This window comes from Thamnophis elegans, chromosome 6 (genome assembly GCF_009769535.1).
Source record: "Thamnophis elegans isolate rThaEle1 chromosome 6, rThaEle1.pri, whole genome shotgun sequence".
Lineage (NCBI taxonomy): Eukaryota > Metazoa > Chordata > Lepidosauria > Squamata > Colubridae > Thamnophis > Thamnophis elegans.
Window position 1 is genome coordinate 1,656,581 of NC_045546.1, and position 22,783 is coordinate 1,679,363.

The window sequence follows — 22,783 nt, forward strand, 5'->3', positions numbered from 1 at the left end:
AGCGAGAAAAGGCCATTGCGAAAGCGTTCTCCCCGCGAAGCCAGCATTCATGAGCCCCGCTTTCTCGTTTGTTTGGGAGGAGACACCGACGACCCGGTGCCATGAATTTAAAAACAAAAAATCCTTACTGATTTGGATGCCTTTCTTTTGAAGACTATTCGAGGTTGGCCCCGTTTCTTGGACGCCGAATCCATTTCGCAGCAAATAGCAATAGCAGTTCGACTTATATACCGCTTCATAGGGCTTTCAGCCCTCTCTAAGTGGTTTACAGAGTCGGCATATCGCCCCCACAGTCTGGGTCCTCATTTCACCCACCTCGGAAGGATGGAAGGCTGAGTCAACCTTGAGCCGGTGAGATTTGAACAGCCGAACTGCAGATAACAGTCAGCTGAAGTGGCCTGCAGTGCTGCACTCTAACCACTGCGCTACCTCAGCTCTATCATCCATCTATCTATCTATCTATCTATCCATCCATATCCATCTATCCCTTTCTGTAACCAGCTAGCTCTATTGTCTGCCTGCCTGCCTTCCTGCCTCCATCCATCCATCCACTCACCCACCCACCCATCTATCTATCTCTATAGCAATAGCAATAGCAGTTCGACTTATATACCGCTTCATAGGGCTTTCAGCCCTCTCTAAGCAGTTTACAGAGTCAGCATATTGCCCCCACAGTCTGGGTCCTCATTTCACCCACCTCGGAAGGATGGAAGGCTGAGTCAACCCTGAGCCGGTGAGATTTGAACAGCCGAACTGCAGAACTAGCAGTCAGCTGAAGTAGCCTGCAGTGCTGCATTTAACCACTGCGCCAGCTTTGTGGTCATCGCAACCTCCAACACAGAACATAGAATAACAGGGTTGGAAGGCACCTTGGAGGCCTTCTAGTCCAACCCCCTTTCTCGAGCAGATCCTAAACCAGTGATGTCTAGCCTTTTTGCCCTGGCGTGCTGAAAAAGCGTGCGTGCGTATGTGTATGCCCACACCTATAATGCAATGTGCCCTGCTCCCCTGCACAGGCATGCAACTCCCCCCTGTGCCCTGTTTTGAGCCTAGCAGGCCTCCCTGAAGCCTCCCCCGCCCCCCGGCCCCTATACATGATGGAGTGAGCTCCCGCGACTCATCCCAGCTTCTGCCAACTGAGCAGTTCGAAAGCAGGTGAAAAATGCAAGTAGAAAAACAGGAACCACCTTTGGTGGGAAGGGAACAGCGTTCCATGCACCTTTGACGTTGTCATGCCGGCCACGTGACCACGGAGACGTCTTCGGACAGCGCTGGCTCTTCGGCTTTGAAACAGCCATGAACATCGCCCCCTAGAGTCAGGAACGACCAACCCGTATGTGGAAGGGAACATTTACCTTTACCTTATGGTATAATGTAGCATAATATAGAATAATATAATAAATAATATAGTAATATAGTATAATATACTTTAATATAGCAATATAATATAATATACAGGGCGGGGCATAACCTTTTCCTAGGGGGTCACAGCAACACTTGTAATAACAACACAAATAATTCATACACCATTCGAAAGCCCATCAAAAACTGAGTTTATTGACACGATTTAATAGTCAGTATGACCACCATTAGCCCTTCGAACAGCATTCAAACGAGGTGGATAAGAACACAACAAATCTTCAAACAGTTCCGTTCGATTTTCCAGATTTTTCAACACAGTTTCCAAATTCATTCTCAAAGTTTCAACCGAATATCGATTTTGACCTTGCTCCTGAATCATCAGAGCTTCCACTTCATCCTTAATTATGGCCCCAATGTTCTCTGCCGGATTGAGATCTGGCGAATTTCCCGGCCAGACGTCATTGCCCCAAAATTCGAGCCTCTCGAAAGGCAATGCATTTTATTCTGTCAATGATCCTTTGTTCTTCCGAATCAAATTTTCCAGCCATTCTTAAAGCAAATTTAACATTTAATAGCTCATTCAATTCAGTTTTTTATGGGCTTTAAAATGAGGTGTCGCGGAAGTTGTAAACTGCTGTCGATCTTGCTGTGACCCCCTAGGAAAAGGTTATGCCCCGCCCTGTACTGTAATATATGGTGGCGCAGTGGTTAAATGCAGTACTGCAGGCTACTTTAGCTGACTGTTATCTGCAGTTCAGCGGTTCAAATCTCACTGGCTCAGGGTTGACTCATCCTTCCATCCTTCCGAGGTGGGTGAAATGAGGACCCAGACTGTGGGGGCAATATGCTGACTCTGTAAAGCGCTTAGAGAGGGCTGAAAGTCCTATGCAGCGGTATATAAGTCTAACTGCTATTGCTATTGCTAATATAGCAATATAATATATTATACTATACTATAACATAATATAACATAACATAATATTCCAATTTTTCTGCTTTCTTCAGCCAAGGTGCAGTTCATAACTCTTGGACTGCAACTCCCTTCGTGTCAGGGTGAGGATTAATGAAAGCTATAATGCTGCCTAGTGTAAAGCGAGTCGGGCGCAATATAAATTTATTATAAACAATTAATAGTCGGGGGCGCCACGTTGCAGAAGCCTTTCCCGTTAAGAATGTCCCTGAGACCCGAGCAGGGAGAGGAGGGGCGAGTAACCATGGGAACGGATAACGATTTTCACAAAACCCGCCTCCGGGGGCCATTTCGACCAATGCTTACCGCCCGTGTGACGCGCAGGTACGCGACGTCAAGACCTCCCAAAACCACGCCCTCTTCTCTTTTCTAAAGGCTTCTCTCTCTCTCTCTCTCCCCCCCACCCTGTCTGTCTGCCTCTCTCTGTCTCCACCCCACCTCTTTTTGGCGCCTGCGCACTACTCCCGCTGGCGTCACCCTCCTGGTTCTCCCGGCGGTTGGAGCCAAGCGGGTGACCGACGGGCGCTCGCGCCGGCCGGGACCCACCCCTTTCCCTCGTCCCTCCAATCCGCGCGAGGCAAGGAGGTTTCTTCCCCTTCCTGATTGGGCGGCGGGAGGGAGGGTGGGCGGGGCGGTCCGACTGGGAGGTGGGGCCTGGCCTGAGGAGAGGCGGGCGGCGGGCGGAGCCGGGCATTGCCTCAGCGGCGCGGGCGAGCTGGTGTCGTGGCCGAGGCTGGGCTCGGCTCCCGCTTCCCTCAGTCTCGCCCGGAGGAACTCCCGCCGTCTCACGACCGCCGGCCGCTCCTCCCTCCCTCTCTCCGCGCGTCGGGCCGGGTCCGTGAGGGGAAAAGGCCTAACTCCCCTCAGGCGCCTGAGGAGAAGAAGGCCTGAGGCGGCGCTGCCCGTCCTCCTCCTCCTCTTCCTCCTCCTCTTCTTCCCCCCCCATCCGAGAGTCAGCTGGGGAGACCCGGCGGCGGCGGCGGCGGCGGCTCCTTCTCTCCTCCTCCCGCTCCTCCTCCTCCTCCGGCAGCGGTGTATTACCACCATCCCCATCATGTCGGCGGGCGGGGATTTCGGCAACCCGCTGCGGAAATTCAAGCTGGTCTTCCTCGGCGAGCAAAGCGGTGAGTGGCGGGCCGGCCCAGCGCCCCAGTCGGGCCTTACGACGGCGATGGCCTCAGCGCGGAGACTACAACTCCCATGAGCCCCCGCGCGGGCAAGGCGGCGGTGGGGTGAAGGGGGTGCGTGGGGGGCTGCTCCGGGGTCGCCTCGCTTGGGTTCTGGCTTTCATCCAGCTCCGGCAAGGAGACCTCGATCTTTCTATTAACATCGTCATTATTATTATTATCATCATCATCTTCACCTTCATCATCATCATCATCTTCTCTTCCTCTTCCTCTTGGTTGTTGTTTTCTTGCGCTCTGATTTCTTCCTCTGACAAACGAGGGGCAGGAAGGAAAATCAGATGCCCGGGTGGGGCCAAAAGAATCCATTATTATTAATATTAATATTATTAATATTATTTGGTTAATCTTTGGTGAGATTCACAGCCTTTGGGGCTGGTTGGTAGCTCAACAGCTCGAGTCCTAACCAAGGACCTAGGAACCGTTAAGGTAACGTTGGAGGATATAAGATTATTATTATTATTATTATTATACAATTGTATCACAGCGGCCAGTTGTTTCGCCGGATTTGGCATTGGTTACTAGTCGGGCCCCACTAGTATTATTATTATTATTATTATTATTATTATTATTATTATTATTATTATTATTTATTAGAACTATTAATTGGGGGGGGAGGAAGGGTCCGGATCTGATCTTACTCCTCCTCCCATCCTAAAAAAATCCTCTTCTCCCCTCTGTAATAAACCTCCTTTGCTTTCACTGGATCACTTTTTCCTCCTCCTAAAAACCCAGGAGAGAAAACCCCACCTGGAAAACGACTGTAATGCATTCACATTCGTTATATTTATATATATATATATATATATATATATATATATATATATATATATGTATATATGTATATATGTATATATGTATATATGTATATATGTATATATGTATATATGTATATATGTATATATGTAGTATATATGTATATATGTATATATGTATATATGTATATATGTATATATGTATATATGTATATATGTATATATGTATATATGTATATATGTATATATATATATATATTTGTATTCAAGGGCTCGCTGGATGGCCTGGCATTCCCTGCTGCTGGCCCATCATTCTTTGGATGGGGAGGGGGAAAAACACCCTCTGATTTTAATCCAGATCAATTTAATCCTTTCTCAATGGATGTGTTGATTTCCAATTCTGAGGCTTGTCCGCTGCATAATAAGCCAAAACATGGCTGTTGGCAAAGAGTGTTTTGTGAATCCAGCTTAGCATGCTAATTGCACGTCTAGTTGCCTGGGCTGATTCGGTAAACCAAGCTGAAGCAATGGGATTTCGGTATTGTGTTATGTCTGAGCCTGTCTTGGTTTTCTCTATTGGTGCATCCGTGGCATCAGACTGGAAGCTAACACAAAAGACGGAAAGCAACACTGTCATTTCCTTTGGCTGCCTTTTCCCTGTCATAGTTCAGTTGCTAATTTGGAAAGCCTGGGCTTCAGAAATTCTAGCTATTTCTGACTTTGGGATGAATTGTATTATTTCCTGGATCTGGGAATACTACATTTTTCTAATAAGATTTTTTTAAAAAATCTGTTGACTAGCTCCATTAGAAGAGCCTCATGCTGGGAAAGATTGAGGGCAGAAGAAGAAGGGGGCGACAGAGAAGGAGGTGGCTGGATGGAGTCACAGAAGCAGTAGGTGTGAGCTTAAATGGACTCCAGAGGATGGTAGAGGACAGGAAGACCTGGAGGAACGTCGTCCATGGGGTCGTGATGGGTCGGACATGACTTTGCAACTGACAACGGCATCAAAGCTCCATAGAGCAGTGATGGCAAACCTTTTTGGCACCGAGTGCCCAAACCGAAACTTGTGTGCATGCCAGAACCCCGGAAACTCGAAGACCAGCTGGCCAGTGTGCATGCCTGCGCCAGCCACTTGGTCTTTTGGTTTCTGCTACACACATGAGTGCCAGCCAGCTGGTCTTTGTGTTTCTGGCTCTCCGGCATGCACAAAGATAAGCTGGCCAGTGCACATGTGCATGCTGGAAACCAGAAGAGCAGCTGGCGATGGCACATGTGTCCACAGAGGGGCCACTGAGTGCCACTGGTTCACTATCATGGCCATAGAGCAGTGTTTCCCAAACTTGGCAACTTGAAGATGTCCGGACTTCAACTCCCAGAATTCCCCAGCCAGCGCTGGCTGGGGAATTCTGGGAGTTGAAGTCCAGACATCTTCAAGTTGCCAAGTTTGGGAAACACTGCCATAGAGTGATAGTTTTCCCAATTAACTGCATTTTAAGATTTTCTGTAATTCTTTTGCAGGGAAGAGACAAATCCTCAAACTTTGAAACCTTTTGCTGAATTTAATCTGGGATAATTTAGTAGTTTTAAATTCACTATAAGAATTTAGCTTGAATCCCCACTGTAGCAAAAATAAAAGTGTTCTTTTAGGATAAATACATACTCAACACTCAGTTCTATGCTGAGATTTTCAATTTGATGAAAGAATAAGGAACAAACCATTAGCATGTGATGGTGTACTTGTGCCTGATAGTGTTGATTGAGTTGGAAACTAGAAAGGAGGGCTTTTATATATATATTTTGAAAGAATTACAATCACCAAATTTGTTAAGGAGTGAGACTTTTAAAATATTATTTTGGTAAGGGCTGTAATTTACTGTTTGTCTGATTTGGCCCAGTTCCTTCAGAGGAAGAGTGATAGGATTCATTAAGAAAGAAAAGATACCATAGATTTTCTCAACTATGACTGGAATTGTCTTTGTGGTAAAGCATTGTGACAGGTCTGCTCGAATGTAATTGCCATCACTCTTCGAAAATGAACATTTCTATTAATGTCATGCTTCTAAAAATGATTAGAGAATATTTTACATAGCTACAAAGTAAAACAATACTGCTGAGTCATACCCGGTTTTGATGCTTCGATAGGATGCAGAGTGAGATGAAAAGTTGACAGTTTGCTTTAAAGACAGGCATTGAGTCTTAGAAACAAAACACTTCAAGTAGTAATAATAGTCTAAACGTTTACTACAGGATATTTCTTGTATCTTCTCTACTTTCCCATTCTTCCATCACCATCAACATCCAGAATTCCTTATTGCTTTCATTATTTTGCAGGGGGAAGAACCACTTAGTCATAAAATATCTGTTTATGGAATGATTTCTCCCTAACCTTTCTAGTTAAAAAAATACTAGCTAACCAATGTAGATTAATAGCTTGATATCATGAACAGCTACATTAATATGCAAGGTGTGTTTATGATTCTGGTGGTATATGAATGGAATCAGTAAAAATGCTAAGGTAAATCTGTTTAAAATACCTTCATATATTTATTAAGTTTATATGCTGCCAATCTCACACGTAAGGCAACTCATAAATACTTCCAGTCATTACCATTTGACTCAGGAATCATAATTTTCCATCAGTTAGGAATAATGGATTTATTGTCTGATATATTGTTTATGCCATTGCTTATATGATACAGCAGATATGTTGGTGGCAAACAGACCACAGATCTAAATAAAATTTAAGACATCTTTATGATAGATTAAACAGTATTATTTTCACATGAAACCCATATTTTTCTGAAGTGAATGGGAATTGAATTGTGCATGTTTCTTACTTTAATTTTCCTATCACTTATATCTACTCCATACACATGGCAGGTTCCTGTAAATGTTGAGCTGTATATGTGCAGTATTGTTTATGAATATGTTACTGGTTTAATTTGTGCTTGAATTCTCCAAATTTTCTCCAAGAAAGCACACTGTGTGTAATCTTTTCCCCCCCTGAAAAACAAAAGCCCCAGGGAAGTGAAGCTAAAAAAAAGTCATTACCTGAAGTTCATCCAATGAGCTTCCTGTCTTTAGAAGAACTGTTCTCTAGACCAGAGGTTTCCAACCATGGCAACTTTAAGCCTGGAGGACTTAAAGTCCGGCCAGGGAATTCTGGGAGTTGAAGTTCTCCAGGCTTAAAGTTGTTGAGGTTGCAGATCCCTGGTCTAGACTCTAGCTCACAGACTTTTATTTATAGACTCCTTGTAGGCTACTGATGATCTTTTGTGATGAAAAGTAGGCTACAAATGAAATAATGAAAACCATAATATTATTCATTTCCTTGGTGATTTGTTAAAAAAAATATCCCTTTATTGTTGAGCTTTAAATAGTTTCTAAAGATTCTTCATTCAGGAATTGTCTTACTTAGCAAAGGCTTATGGATATGACTCGGCAATAATCATTTCATTATTGCAGAGATGAATGAAGCTACAAATAGAGATTTATTCACTGCGGTACACAGAGATCAAAGCCCTAACCTAGGCATTTGCACAGGGATCTACATTTTAAAGATTTTTCTTTCACCTTTCCAGGACAGTGGATACAGTACTTGGTGGTTTTCTTGATGGTCTTGAAAGTCACCTGGATTAGGGTTGACTTAATGGTTCCATTTTGTATATAGAGAGAGTTTGTGTGCTTGAGAAACTAAATGCTAGTTAGATGGACTTCAGACAATGACTTTTTTTAGCCTCATTTCCCAGGGGCTCTTTTTCGGGAGGGGGGGAGATGACAATAATATGCTTTCTTGGAGGAAAGTTGGGGAATTCGAGTCTAATGTCTGTACCTGAGAAGCTGAGAACAGAATGTCAGCCAAGGGTCCTCCCCCCCCCCCCTTTACATCCATCAGTTAGTATTTGGACTCTCATTGTTCAGGTTTTCAAACTTGATTTATATAGCTATTAGCCATGATAACTGTCCCTCAGGATATTTTCTATAAAGTACTGTTGCAAGAGTTATGAAGCACACTGGCAGCACTATAAAGAGCAGTGTTTTTCTCTAGAGACAATTATAATTGTTACTTCAGAGAAGGATGAACAGAGTAGAGAGAAAACAATATACAACCTAAATTGAAAGATCCTGAGGCATGTACTTTGAATATATTTGCTGGGAAAAAAATCAGCCTGTCTTACTGCAAGGTTTAATAGCATGGAGTGTTGCAGTTGCAGAGGTTGGTACATTTGGAGTTTTTAGAAGTAGTTGACAACTTATAGGAAATTACTTTAATATGGCACTTCAGGTCTCTCTTTTTATTCTGGCAACATAAATCTTCCTGTTAATTGTTAATGCTTGCTGAGTCTTAATTTAAGTTCAGGTCCCCAGTTTTAACAAGAGTAAATATTGATTTACAAGGGTGCTACCGGAGATTTGATAGTCTGCAGTGATTCTATTTTTATGTTTGCTTAAAAATATATTCTATTTAGAAATGGAAATGGCAACTGATCTATGCAAAAATAATAATAATGTGGCTTTTAGTCAGATCTGTTTCCAGTCTTTGAACCAACATAATTCTTAAGGGAAGTTCTGTCTGAATTAAATAATTCATTGTAACTTTCTTTAATCCTTGTTCTCCCGGTCTTTCGTTTTGCTCTTACAACAATATCTGTAAATTATATATGTTTGAAGACTAAATACCATAGGTTCTTATAGGTCTTCGGTATGTTATTCCAAATTGTAGTGTGAGTTTGTTTGACCTTTATAGCCATTTTTGGACTCAACCTGGACTGACTGATTTCAGTTCTTCAACTATTATTTTGCAAAGATTCTTTAGACATCATTGGAAAAGTTTGCATTTATTTGGGGGCATGTCTATTTCTATAAATATAGAATGAAGTTTATTTCATACAATCATTTTGTGGATTTAAAATGTTGCGAGTTCTTCAGGTTCTGCAACAAGAAATTGAGGTCTCTGAAATCCAGATCCAATTTCACCACTAGTGTAATTCAGCTTAGCATGTGAAGTGGCCATGGGAACAAAGCATCCCTTTGCTGTACTTTGTAGCTGCTAAATATTTCAGAGTTTTTCCCGTGCCCATTTTTGTTTGCACCACTGAAGATTTATAATTATGCAGTTCGACTTTGTGTTTGAGATGGAATCTGGAAGCAGCAGAAGAATAAACTATTGTAGCCTTGCCTAGCCTAATGCCCTCCAAATGTATTGGCCAACATGGCAGAAAAATTTCAGAGCCTTCCAGAAGAAATCAGATCAGTGAAGGTGGCCTAAAACCAGATATGGTTCACACTCACAGTCCCCAGAATTGTCATTGTCTTTACATAAAGAGCTGGAAGGGAAGATGGAGGTTATCCAGTCTAGGCTTCTGAATGATGCCAGACAGGTAATGCTGGGTAAAACTTCAGCATTTCTAAGACTTTGCCATGATGTTTTGGTTTATAAAACACAAACTGTTCCAGTGTCACCAGTACGTTTCTCCTAATTTTTAGCCAAGATCTCCTTGCAGTGGTTGTGGTCCTCTCCTCTGAGGCAATTGAATGAGTCCATTCCCTTTTTGGGGTAAGACAGTTTTATTAACACTTTAGATGACCTTTGGTATACAGGTAGTCCTTGACTGACAACAGTTCGCTTAGTGACCATTCAAACTTACAACGGCATTGAAAAAAGTGACTTATGACTTTTCCCCCCCACACTTATGATCATTGCAGCAGCATCCTCATGGCCATATGATTTACATTCGGATTCCTGACAACTAACTCACATTTATGATGGCTAATTATTAAATGAAAGTTTAAGTATTCATATGTACTCAATGTAGTGTTTCAGTGTGTGGTGGATTTAATTGCTGAGGGAAATGAGAAATATATGTTTGTGAGAGTATGTGCACGCGCGCATGCACACACACACACACACACACACACAAAAGCTAAAGGACTAGGTGTTAACAGGCTTAATTTGATGAAAGAGCAAGAAGATATGAGCTTGGAAGAATCATATCAAATTACCTTCTTGTCTATCAGTTTTAGATCTCAAAGTGAGAATAGAGTAAACAAGCAAATGGCCACTTCTTAAAAAAGTATTCTGCTCTAGTTAACTAGAACACTCAGTATTCTGCTGAAGTTCTCTGGAAGCATAAGGACATTGCATAATATTCAGCTTTTCAACCCTACTGATTTGGAGAAAAACAAAGGCCATTTTGGTCTATAAAATATAATAGCAAAGTTGAACATTCTCTCTACCCTAAGCATGATCATAAGTTATCTAACATGTTTTAATCAAAATGATCAATGCATTAATTACGTTATTCATGCACATTTATGTTATACACACTAATAGAGTGAGAACTTCTGCACTGGAGACAACTTCCTTGTGTGTCTAATCACATTTGGCCAAAAAAAAGTATTTAGTAATTTAATTCAATTCAATGCTTGTCTTTTCTGTGAGCTATATAAACACAGCGGTCATTATGGGAGTAATGTGGCATAATTTTTTCTTGAGTTTCAAGAAATTGGAGTTTTCCCAATTAGAACTGGTTCAGAATGCTGTGAACCAGTTATTGAGTAGTTAGTGTGTTTTTATAGTCCACACAAAATTTAATTAAATTGAATAATACAAAGTTTCACAGTTTTATATTAAAGTAAGAAGCCTTTGGCTGGAGTTAAAGAAAGGCTAAGAATTTTGGAATGAATATGACATTTTTGGAAATTATAACTATTTTCAGAAATTGAGACTCTGGAATTGGTGCAATAAAAATAAGCAATCTTTAGCTGAGGCAACCACTAATTGTTCCACCAGCAGTGAATTATAATAGATCAAAAAAGATATTGTCTGATCTAACTGAACATAAAATTGTAGCAGTTAGGAGACTGCATGTTACATACAGAATTTTAATCTATATTTAATCCTATTTATATATGTATACATTTTATGTCTATTTCAATGGCTGGCTGTGTGTGGTTTATAACAATAACATGAATTAAAACACTAAAAGTAACATTAGAACTAAAAGCACCTCCAAATCTCTAGAAAGTGTAGGAAAAATTATAGGTTTCTACCTCATTCCTAAAACATAATAAGTTGGTGGCTACTTCAATAGCAGTTTACTCCACCCCCTAGGCCTTGCCACATGCAAAATAAAATTTGCTGTTATAATATTAGACATATCTATGGCAGGAACTGTCAAATTCCTTAAGAATGCAAGGTAGATAAGGCCATAAACACCAAACTTTAATTGCACAAATTGCTTACTCAGGAGCTCGTGCAGAGGGCCCCCCCCAAAGCTGTGTTTCTGCCTAACAGTTCCGAAGAATAGCACTGAATTATTATCCGTTCTTGCAATGAGAGGGATGACTAATTGCTTTTTCCCCCCTCCCTGACTCCTATGGTGTAATTTCTAAGACCATACACATTGTTGAAATGTGGACTGCACCGTAGTTGTGTGAACCTCCTTCTCGCTACACCTGTTGCAGGTTGTATCGCTAGTTGAGGAAATTAGTGGTGCCAGGTTGAAAGAGAAGGATCTATTGTGAATCAGAATAGATCTGGAAGAGACCTTGGAGGTCTTCTAGTCCAACCCCCTGCTCAAGCAGGAGGCCATGTACCATTTTTGACAAGTGGCTGTCCAGTCTCTTAAAAGTTTCCAGTGTTGGAGCACCCACAACTTCTGAAGACAAGTTGTTCCACTGGTCGATTGTTCTCACTATCAGGAAATTTCTCCTTAGTTTTCCAGAGGAATTTTGCAGGATTAGCCAGGATTGGGTATTGTGATGTCCAATTGGTCTCGAGACAGAGTTAATTTGAAGCCATGCCTCTGTGCTCCTTGCTTTTGGTTCCCAGTTTCAACTCTGTCTGGCCGAAGAAACACAGGTTGCTTTTGGTTCCTGATTCTTCCAAAAGAGGGGGCAGAGGTGGTGCTGATTGCCCCCCACTGGCCCAGGCGGCCATGGTTTGCAGATCTCCAATCGCTCTCGGTGGGCAGAGCTTGGAGGATCCCCCAGGAAAGGATCTCCCTCAGCCAGGGGTCTCTGGAGCACCTGGAACCCCAATGGCTCCAGTTGACCGCTTGGTGGTTGAGCGGAGCATCCTGAGGGAGGAAAGATTCTCCCCCAGGGTAATAGAGACTATCCAGGCCGCCTGAAGACCCTCCACAGAGTGCATTTACGGCGTGAGCTGTGCAGGCCTTTTCCACATGGTGTAACTCCCAGGGACAGGACCCGGTGAGAGCCACCATTCCCTTACTGCTGGAATTTCTCCAGGCAGGCCTGGACAGGGGGTTAGCTCCCAACACAATTAGGAGACAAGTCTCGGCCATCTCATCTGTGCCTCTGTGCGACAGAGCCCAGACTCTCACTCACCAACCCTTGGTCAGGCAATTCCTGAAGGGGGTGTCCAACCTCAAACCACCCACGGTACATAGGTACCCCTCCTGGGACTTGCACAAGGTGATGGATGCTCTGACGGGGGCGCCTGGGCAAAGAGGCATCTTCGATCACTCAGGGTGGAGCACATCACAGGAATGAACAACCATCAAGCCGACTGGCTCAGTTGGACCACGGTTGACCACGAAGAGTGGAGCCTTTCTCCGAAACTGTTCCAGGCGATCTCCAGTTTCGGCCATCCGGAGGTGGACCTGTGTGCCACACCGCAGAATGCTCAGGTGGATCGGTTCTTCTCTCGGTTCCTGGCTTGGGGGACGGAGGGAGTCGACGTGTTTCGGATTCCGTGGCCAGAGGGCCTGCTCTACGCCCTCCCTCCCCTAGTTCGGAAAATTATATCAGAGAAGGTGGAGCTCATCTTAGTGGCGCCCTATTGGCTGCACCAGGCGTGGTTTGCAGACCTAATGTGCCTGTCAGTGTCACACCTGAGGAGGATCCCGGGGAGGGATGTGGACCTCAGACAGGGGAACCTGGTGCATCCTGAGCCACAGTGGCTGCAGCTAGCCGTGTGGAGATTGAGTGGGAGCGCCTAAGGGCCGCCCAGCTTTCACAGAGGGTGATCTCCACAATTGAGGCTTCATGCAAGGATTCTACCACTAGGATTTATGATTCCACCTGGCGGGTCTTTGCAGAGTGGTGCTGGGTCTTGGGAGCGAATCCTCACGAGGCTTCCGTACTGCACGTTCCTCCAAGATGGATTGGATAGGGGGCTCTCACATGGCATCCTCAGGAGACAGGTGGCAGCCCTCTCCCAGATTATTCGGGGAGAGGGGCTCCTTCCACTTTCCCAGGTCCCGTTAATTAAGAGGTTTTTGAAGGGTGTGGGGAATCTCCGTCCCCCAGTAGTCCACAGGTTTCCGACATGGAGCCTCACTACGGTTCTCCAAGCAATGACAGGAGCACCATTCGAACCTCTGAGGATGGTTGACCTGAAGTTCATAACTCTTAAGGTAGTGTTCCTTGTGGTGGTCACCTCCGAACTGGTGGCGTTGTTCTCCAGGTCGGATCTTTGTACATTCCACAATAATCAGGTCATCCTGCGACTTTTGTTCCCAAGGTTAACTCCCTTTTCCACAGGTCGCAGCAGGTGGAATTACCGGATTTTTGTCTGGACCTGTCTCATGATAGGGAGCGCCTTTGGCACCCCACCGGCTGGATGTCAGGCATGCCTTGCTCATTAACCTGAGACGCACGGAGGACCTCAGGAAGTCTGAGGCACTCTTTGTTTCCTTTTATCCGTCTTCCCTGGGGAAGAGGGTGTCCTCCTCGGCTACAGGGAGGTGGATCAAACTGGCCATCGCTTTGGCCTATGAGGTTCAGCACCTTCCGGTGCCCCAGGGCATCACAGCACACTCCACCAGGAGTGCGGCTACCTCGGTGGCCTGGGCCACACAGGCGCCTATCGTGGAGATTTGCAGGGCGGCTACATGGGCGTCCCCGTCTCCTTTTATCAGGCACTACAGGTTAGATACGTTTGCATCGGCTGATGCGGCGTTTGGTCATAGGGTGTTACAACAGGTGGTAGCGCATGAGGGGCCCAGGACCAGTAGTCTCCCCCCCTCCCCCCGGACGTTAACTTGGGTATGTCCCAATCCTGGCTAATCCTGCAAAATTCCTCCAGAAAATGACAGTTGGTCTTACCTGAACTGTTGTTTTAGGAGGTTTTGCAGGATTAGCCAGGTTCCCGCCCTAGCGTTGGTCCAGGGGTTGGGGGAGTTCAGGGGGGAGGGTGTGTTCCCTTATGACTTGTTTTCAGGTGTTTTGCAGTGGTCTTGACTTGTTGAAACTGGGAACCAGAGGCATGGCTTCAAATTAGCTCTGTCTCAAGGCCAATTGGACATCACAATACCCAATCCTGGCTAATCCTGCAAAACCTCCTAAAACAGTTTAGGTAAGACCAACTGTCATTCTAGGTTGCTTCTCTCTTTGATTAGTTTCCATCCATTGTTGCCTTCTGGTGCATTGGAAAAAAAGTCTCTCTTCTTTGCGGCAGCCCCTTAAATATTGGAATACTACTATCATGTCCCCCAGTCCTTCTTTTCTCTAGACTAGCCAAACCCAAATTCTGCAACCTTTGTATGTCTTAGTCTCCACGCCTTTAATCATCTTAGTTGCTCTTCTCTGCACTTTTTCCAAAATTTTCAAAACAGTCAAGTTTGAACCAGCAAATTAGGTAAGTGGAGTACAGTCCCTCAAGGAAAAAAAGCAGCCAGAAGTAAAATCTCGGTCAGCTCCAGTTATACAGAATGGTGTCTGAGAAGGATTGTTGCAGTTAGGTTAATCGAGAGAAATTGTCTCAGCAGCTTTCTCATTCTACTCGAGTTTAATGGCATCAGCACATCCTAAAGCTAATTGAAGCTTTATATAGGCAGCTGTAATATCTCCTGTAGTCAGTTCAGGCCCCCCTGGGAGAAGTAGCTGGACTGCTAATGGGCTTTATAGAATTTTGCAATCATAAAGATGGAGATCCTGACAAGAGATTCCTCCTTTTCCTTGAAGGATAATGATTGACTTATGTCCCGCAGAGGAAGCGGTTTGAGGCTGGATCTCCTCAGAGTTTTGGGTTGCATCTTGAAGAGTTGAATGAGCATCATAGCTCTGGTGTTTTAGATGTCTTGGATACTGTAAGTGCAGGCCCAGAAGAATGTTTTCAGACAAAGACACAAACACACTCTGGCTTTAATAGCTCCATATTGAAAGCTTCTACAGATAATCCTCAACTTATGATCAAAGTTGAGCCCAGAATGTCTGTTGTTAGCAAGACATTTATTAAGTGAGTTTTTTTGCCCCTTTTTACAACTTTTCTTGCCACATTTGTTAAGTGAAACTCTGCAATTGTTAAATTAGCAACATGGTTGTTAGGTGAATGTGGTTTCCCCATTGACTTTGCTTGTCAGAAGATGCAGAAAGTGATCGCATGACCCCCGGGGCACTGCCACCGTCATAAATACGAATCAGTTATCAAGCATCTAAATTATGATCACATGACCACAGGGATGCTGCAGTAAGGTTGTAAGTGAAAAATGGTCATAAGTCATTTTTTTCAATGCCGTTGTAACTTCGAACAGTCACTAAATGAACCTCAGGAGCTGAGGTGGCGCAGTGGTTAAATGCAGCACTGCAGGCTACTGCTAGATCAGCAGGTCAGCGGTTCAAATCTCACCGGCTCAGGGTTGACTCAGCCTTCCATCCTTCCGAGGTGGGTAAAATGAGGACCCAGATTGTTGGGGGCAATATGCTGACTCTCTGTAAACCGCTTAGAGAGGGCTGAAAGCCCTATGAAGCGGTATATAAGTCTACTGCTAAGTCTACTGCTATTGGTAGGTCAAAGACTACCTGTATTGCTATCAAGTATTGCCTCAATGAATAATTTGACTTTACTTGCCACAGATAACTTGTATACTGATCTGCAAGAGACTAAGCTGTTTGATAGTTCAGTTTAGTTATTATACAGCTACATTAATTTCTAAATGGATGTTTCTGCTTAATTCTCCTAATTAGTGCCAGTCTAGTTTGTGCTATTTGTGGGGGCTCTGATTTCTATTATTGTTAAGTTTTGGATTGCAGGCTTATCTAGGTTTTTTTTTATAGTTCAATGTTCATCTGATAGAATTTTATTTATTAACTAGATTTAAGGCTGTCCAACTCATTGCGTACCATAGTGTTTCATCATGATAGTGCCAGCATGGCTGCATTTGAACAACAAATGCTGACATTCTCTCAAAGTCCTCTTGATTAGAGACATTACTGAGATTATTTTTTTTAGCGATAGGTCTTTCACTTTATCATTTTGGAATGTCCTTTTTTTTCTCTTAGGACAATTCCCCAAAGATTTCATGTGCATTTTTCAGCTGTTTTTTTTTTTTTTACAATTGATTTTTATTTTAGTAGTCATTAAAAATGACGCTACGAAAATCAATAGAATTCGTACTTTAAGGATTACTTCAAAGAATTTTGCTGCTTTCGTCACCTGGACTTTGGTCATGCTGGTAGAGGCATCGTGCCACGGGCTAGGTCACACAGGCAGTGAAGCAATAGCTAAGTCGACCTCTTTATTTGCTTCTGTGTGTCACGCTGCCTTGAGCTGACCTCATCACAAAACGACCCATATTCATGGACCTCTCAGAGTTTCTTCTTTTACGATTTGCTAGATCCTGCTAAATCTTTTAAAAAGCCCAGAAGACTTAAACTTATTCCTTTGCAAATAGTATTTTTTTTAACAAATATATTTATTATTTGAAAGACTTTAAGGCCACCCATATAAACTCTTTTTTTTTAATGTGTGTAAATATGTTTTATTTCCATTTCATTCCGTACAATCACATGTATACTGTGCATAACCGGGGCATATAACATTGAACAATAAACACAGCCCTCCCTCTTGTCGACAATACCCCCCAAGATACAAACCCAATATACCACCTTGACCCACCATACACCCTCTTTCGCCCCCCTCCAACTTTCGTTCTTTCTTCCAACATTCCCCTCTATTCCAACATTCTCCTCTATTCCCCTCTACTTCCTACTTCCCCTCCCCCTCTATCACTCCTCTCTCCCAATACATTCCCTCCCTTCTCCTCCTCCCTCCAATCCTCTCTCCCACCCTCTCTACCCCTCTTTCTTCTAAACTCTTAAGTATCAAACAATAAATTGACAGATAACAAAAGACAAAAAAAATGTTTTATTTTTTTATTTTGGTTAAATTGCTCAGAATTACATTAGTTTACATTACTCTTGCAGGTGACCAGTGGGATCTGGAGAGAAGAAGTCCTTGTACATTTCTTAGTGTTTGATACAAGGGACCATTGGCTCTGTCGCGATCCTGCTACTTTAGTTGATATTTATTTTTTTGCTGCCCATCTTGCTTCGAAGTGACTCTGTGCTGCTTACAGCATAAAATATACAGGTAGTCCTTGACTTACAACCATTTGTTTAGTGACTTCGAAGTTACAATGGCATTGAAAAAAGTGACTTACGACGGTTTCTCCATAGTGAGGGGAGGAGTATCCAGGATGGGTTGACCATATCCTCTCGTTGATTGGACTGAGTCAGATAAGCTCTTGGGATACGCCCCTGGTCTACTAGGCATCGCCCCGTTATCGACTCAGTCCCTCAACTGGACTGTTCGCCACCCTGGATCTCCGATAATTTGGAAGAATTTTAAAGAAAGGAAAAGGAATAATTCGTCTTCTTACAGCAGCAGCCGCAAGCGAGCTGGACAGCTCCCTGAGCTGCAAAAAGGTTTGCCAAAAGCCCCCTTGGGGGCGGCACACTGCCCAGGCCTCTGAGTGAAACAAGTATCACTCAGAAAAGGAAATCTTCAAAAGACAAAGGGCACAAGCCTTCCAAAGGCAAGCCCTGCCACGGAGGCTCCAGCAGCGGCGGAGCGCTCCGCCACTCCCCACAGGGTAGAGCAGTGAGCCGTGGCTTCTCAAGCACCATGGGGCGCGAATCAGGCCATCGGCAAGCGAGGGCAGCGCTGGATCCCCACCCAGAAGGCGAACCTCGCCGCGGAAACTCTGCTGGGCACAGGAGCTCTCTGCTGTTCCCCACAAGGTTGAGCAGCGAACCGTGATTTCCCAAATGCCACGGAGCTTGCGCCGTTATCCACATGGCCCAGGGAGGGGGTCCACGGGCAGAGCCAAACCTCTAGCGGCACCAGAAAGAGGCAGAAGGGGGGAAAACCGGCGGCGGACGCACGGCAGCTCCTTGGAGCACAAGCCGCCAGAAGAAGAGATTTAAAAGGTGCCATCTTGAAGCCGGGAGGAGCCACGTGTTCCAAGATGGCGGCGCGCAGCGGCAACAAGGAGACCGGCAGGAGCCAAGTACCTGCAATGACAGCCAGCAGCCCCACCAGAGGGGCAGAGGATCAACCCAGGTTAGTGGCCACCCCAGAGGCTGCCCAGAAAAGGGGGGGGCAAAGGTTAGAGACAAGAAAAAGCACCTTTCCCCCAGGGCGGAGCTGGAGGCAGAGGGTGGTCACAAGCCTTCCAAACCCTCTAAGTATGAAAGGCGAAGGCACAGGAAGCTGAAGCAGCTCTACAAAAAGGCAAGTGGCCTTAAGTCCATCCCAGGCCTGGGATAGAAGGGGAAGGCCCCTGGAGTCCCTGCAACAGGCGGGGCCACAGGGGAGGCACCCACATTGCAAGCAAGGATCCCTATTGACACATCGGGTCTTTGGGGTCTTTTTCAGAGGTGGCAATTCCCCCCCCCCCACATACGGCTTCACTGGGTTCATGCTCACAGGTGGGCATGGGTTCCAGCCAGCAACCCTCCCACAGGGGTCCCCAATTTTCAAGACCTAATGATGCAGGCCTTCCAGCAATGCATGTCAGTGGCATTTCAGCAGCCAAAAATGCAGGTGGCATCCTCTCCTAGGATACCAGAGGGCCTGGAAACCCAGGGGGAAGACAGTTCTAGTTCCTCAGCCTCATCACAAGAGGACAGTGACCTGGATTGTGAGGAGAGGGAAGTTAGGGAGGATAAACTATCCGAAGACGAAGGCGTGTCCCCTCCTAAGCCAGCCTTCACCAGGTTGTTCCAGCCCTCATTGTATAAGTCACTCCTGTTTAAGGCCAAGGCAGCCGCCAAGCTCGGAAACAGAGCAGCAGAAGCACCACCTTATCACCAGGGGTTCTCTGCAGGAACCATCTTTGATGAGCAGGCCATTGAGACCGACACGGTGCCAACCGCCAGGGCCTTTCTTGAGTCGGTCAAGTGCCAATGGGCAGCCCCCACAGAGAGACTCACGCTCACATCCACAGACAGGACCTTCTTCAATGTGGACCAGGACATGGCCAGGGTGCTATCTCAGCCCTCCGTCGATGCTCCAGTATTGGCACTGCATACCCCCACTAATCTGCCTGGGGAACCAGAGGAGGCTCTGAAGTTGGAGGACAGGAAGGCGGACCTCACCCTCCAAAGGGGGCATCAAGCAGCTGCCTGGGCGGTGAAGGCAGCCACCACCGCCTCCTTCTTCAACCGGTCTTCCTTACTCTGGCTACAGGAGCTGCAGCAACGAATCCCCATCACCGAGGTCAGAGCGCACCAAGACATCAACAAACTGGTGGAAGCCGTCCAATTTTCGGCGGACGCCACGTTGTCCGCAGCCAGGTTTGCCTCCAGGGCGATCGCTTCAGCCATTGCATCTCATAGGTTGCTGTGGCTGCGACAGTGGCAGGCGGATGTACGCCACCAGTGGTGCCTGGCATCTGCTCCTTTCACAGGAGATGCCCTTTTTGGGCAGCTCTGGACCCCTACCTGGTCAAGGACAAGCAGAAGGTGCTTCCCACTGCTCCAAAGAAGGGACAGTTCAGGGCAGCGCCTTACCCCAGACGGTCCCACTCCCGGGGACAAGATTTCAGGTCCAGGCATGCTTCAGTCTCCTGACTTCTTTCAGTTTGCAATATCTATGGCTTTCCAGCTCTGCAAACTGATAAAAAGTTCCCTTAAGAACATTTCCAGCTGGATGCTTCTCTATAATCGTTCCAGTTGCTGTTACTTATTTATTCAGGTTGATGACCACAATGGTCGTCATGCTATGGACGTCGATATCTGGAATCTGTTTTCTGCTTCAGGTTGTCTTACCTTCCACCAATGCGTTCACATCGATCTGCTGAGCTAGGGATTCACAAATTGATTGCTTGAAAAGAAGCGTCGTATTCTGGGCTTTTGAAAGGTATTCTGGGATTTTGTCTTTGTATGAGCGAAGTGTTTTTTGTCCTTTTGTTTATTCCGCCCGAGGCCTTTCTAGGTTCTTCTGCCGTCTTCCACAGGATGACCTGATAGGAGGATCCAAGATGCATAATATTTTCTCTCAATATTTCATTTTAGATCATCGCTGTCATGTTTTCCAGCATCACCAACATTCTCTTTCCCTGGATTTTCACCCATTTTGCCTACTACTTAAGATGTAATCTAATTTCTATGCTCCCGAAAGAGTTTTCTACTGGAATGGGGGGAAAAAAAGAAGCACCCATTTTAATGTATCTTATCGTGAATGATTAGCTAAGTTTCATGGACTTGGAACTGGTGTGTTATGTAAGTCAATTTGAAAGCAGGCTCAATATTTCCATGGTTACTCATAACATCCTGCCAAGGCAAGAAATCTGAAATTAAATAAAGGCTTGATGATGAATTCTTAAATTCTTCTGGCATAATGCTTGCCGATTATTTGCTTGTAGACCAAATTGGGAGTACAAGACTTTATACAGTATTTCAATATATCAGAACATAAATGAAAGAAAGGACTAAATATTAAAATATACTTGGCTGTTTGGATTAAAAAAAATTATCTAAATACTATTTAGCCACAGTCTGCTTTGGAGAATAGCTTGAAATCCCGTCAGATAGAAGAGTTTCCCATCTACTCTTTACTTCAGGCTGGTTCCAGCATCACTGCCCTGAAAAGCATCCCTCAATGGATCACAGTAAGCATCATGCTGAACGATATGGGTGCAAGCCGAGGTGGCGCAGTGGTTAGGGTGCAGTACTGCAGGCCACTTCAGCTGACTGTTATCTGCAGTTCAGCGGTTCAAATCTCACCGGCTCAAGGTTGACTCAGCCTTCCATCCTTCCGAGGTGGGTAAGATGAGGACCCAGACTGTGGGGGCGATATGCTGACTCTGTAAACTGCTTAGAGAGGGCTGAAAGCCTTATGAAGCGGTATATAAGTCTAACTGCTATTGCTATTGGTGACTGGGAAAGCCTCCAAGAATTCTCTGCCATCCACCACCATGCTGGCCCTCATGCCTTCACGGAACTGGTGTACCATCTGAATCAATGTGACAGGACTTTGTGGGTTGACCGTATCAAAAGCTTTCGTGAGATCAACAAAGGTTGTATGCAGTTCATGACACTTCTTCTGAAATTGGAGCAAAGCTGGCTGAGGAACTCTGGGAGTTGAAGTCCACAAGTCTTAAAGTTGCAAAGGTTGGAGACCCCTCTTCTTACAATCACTAGCAAAAGCATTTTTCTCGGTGGCTGATGATGATGGACACAACAAAGGCGATGCTCTTCAACAGCTAAAGCCCGTATCTTCTCACCATTCTCATCGAACCGATCAGGCTTCTTGCGAGAATGCCCTGGCATCTTCAGTGCAGATGAATGGGCAATATCCCCGAAGCATTCCTGGTCGTCTTTGGCACTGCCAGCAAGATGTAGGTCAGCAAGCTTAGTTTCTAAATCTTCAGCCAGTGCCGAAGCCAGGCTGGACTTAATTCTTCCCATGGCCTTGTTTCCTTGCGGTTGCCTCTTTGGCCTGATGTGGAGCTTCATTTTGGAGACAAAAGGAGCCTGTGAACTCCGAACAATCAGCGCCACACATGGCCTTGGTCGCTTTGATCTCCTGCCCATCTTTTCTTCCGACAAGGACACAATCAATAAGATGCCAGTGCCTCAAACAGGGCTGCATCTAGGAGGCCTTGTTGAGAGATAGGCAGGCGGAAAGTTTATGGGAGATGAGGACATTGTGCGCTGCCCAGGTCTTAGAATAGAATAACAGAGTTGGAAGGGACCATAGAAGTTTTCTAGTCCAGCAGTCACCAACTGGTGGTCCGCGAGAAAATTTTGGCGATCTGCAGAAAAATTATTTGCATTTTTTATATTGCACTAAATCAGGGGTCCTCAAACTGTACCCCCTGGGTCGGATATGTGCAATGAACGTTTGTGTTGCTGCAGAGAGTCTCCCCCTTCGGAGTCCTTTTGTGAGGGTTGGAGGGGAGGCAGAAATTTCAACTTGGGGTCTGCTTCGGCGTCCTGGTGGGGGGGCTTTGGGCGAAGGCTGGAGGAAAGCGCCGCTGGTGGCAAAGAGTCAGAAGGCCTCCATCTGTTGCTTCTTGTTCTGCCCTCAGGTGCCTTGGAGAATAGCTTGACTCCCTCTTCTTTGTGGCAACCCCTGAGCTATTGGAAGGCTGCTATCATGTCTCCCCTCGTCCTTCTTTTCATTAAACTAGACATACCCAGTTCCTGCAACCGTTCTTCCTATGTTTTAGCCTCTCTCCAGTCCCCTCATCCTCTTTGTTGCTCTTCTCTGCACTCTTTCCGGAGTCTCCACATCTTTTTTATATCGTGGTGAC

At 45.1% G+C, this 22,783-nt stretch overlaps 1 protein-coding gene across 2 annotated transcripts in view; it reads left to right on the top strand.

Moving 5' to 3' along the window:
- Positions 1 to 3,007: 3,007 nt before the first annotated feature.
- The window catches only part of RAB6A (RAB6A, member RAS oncogene family), a 57,321-nt gene continuing 37,545 nt past the window's right edge, over positions 3,008 to 22,783 (top strand). For both annotated transcript variants that reach the window (XM_032219336.1, XM_032219335.1), the window contains exon 1: positions 3,008 to 3,456. In XM_032219336.1, coding sequence (XP_032075227.1) covers positions 3,387 to 3,456 — 70 coding nt within the window. In that variant the 5' untranslated portion in view covers positions 3,008 to 3,386. The remainder of the gene's footprint in view (positions 3,457 to 22,783) is intronic.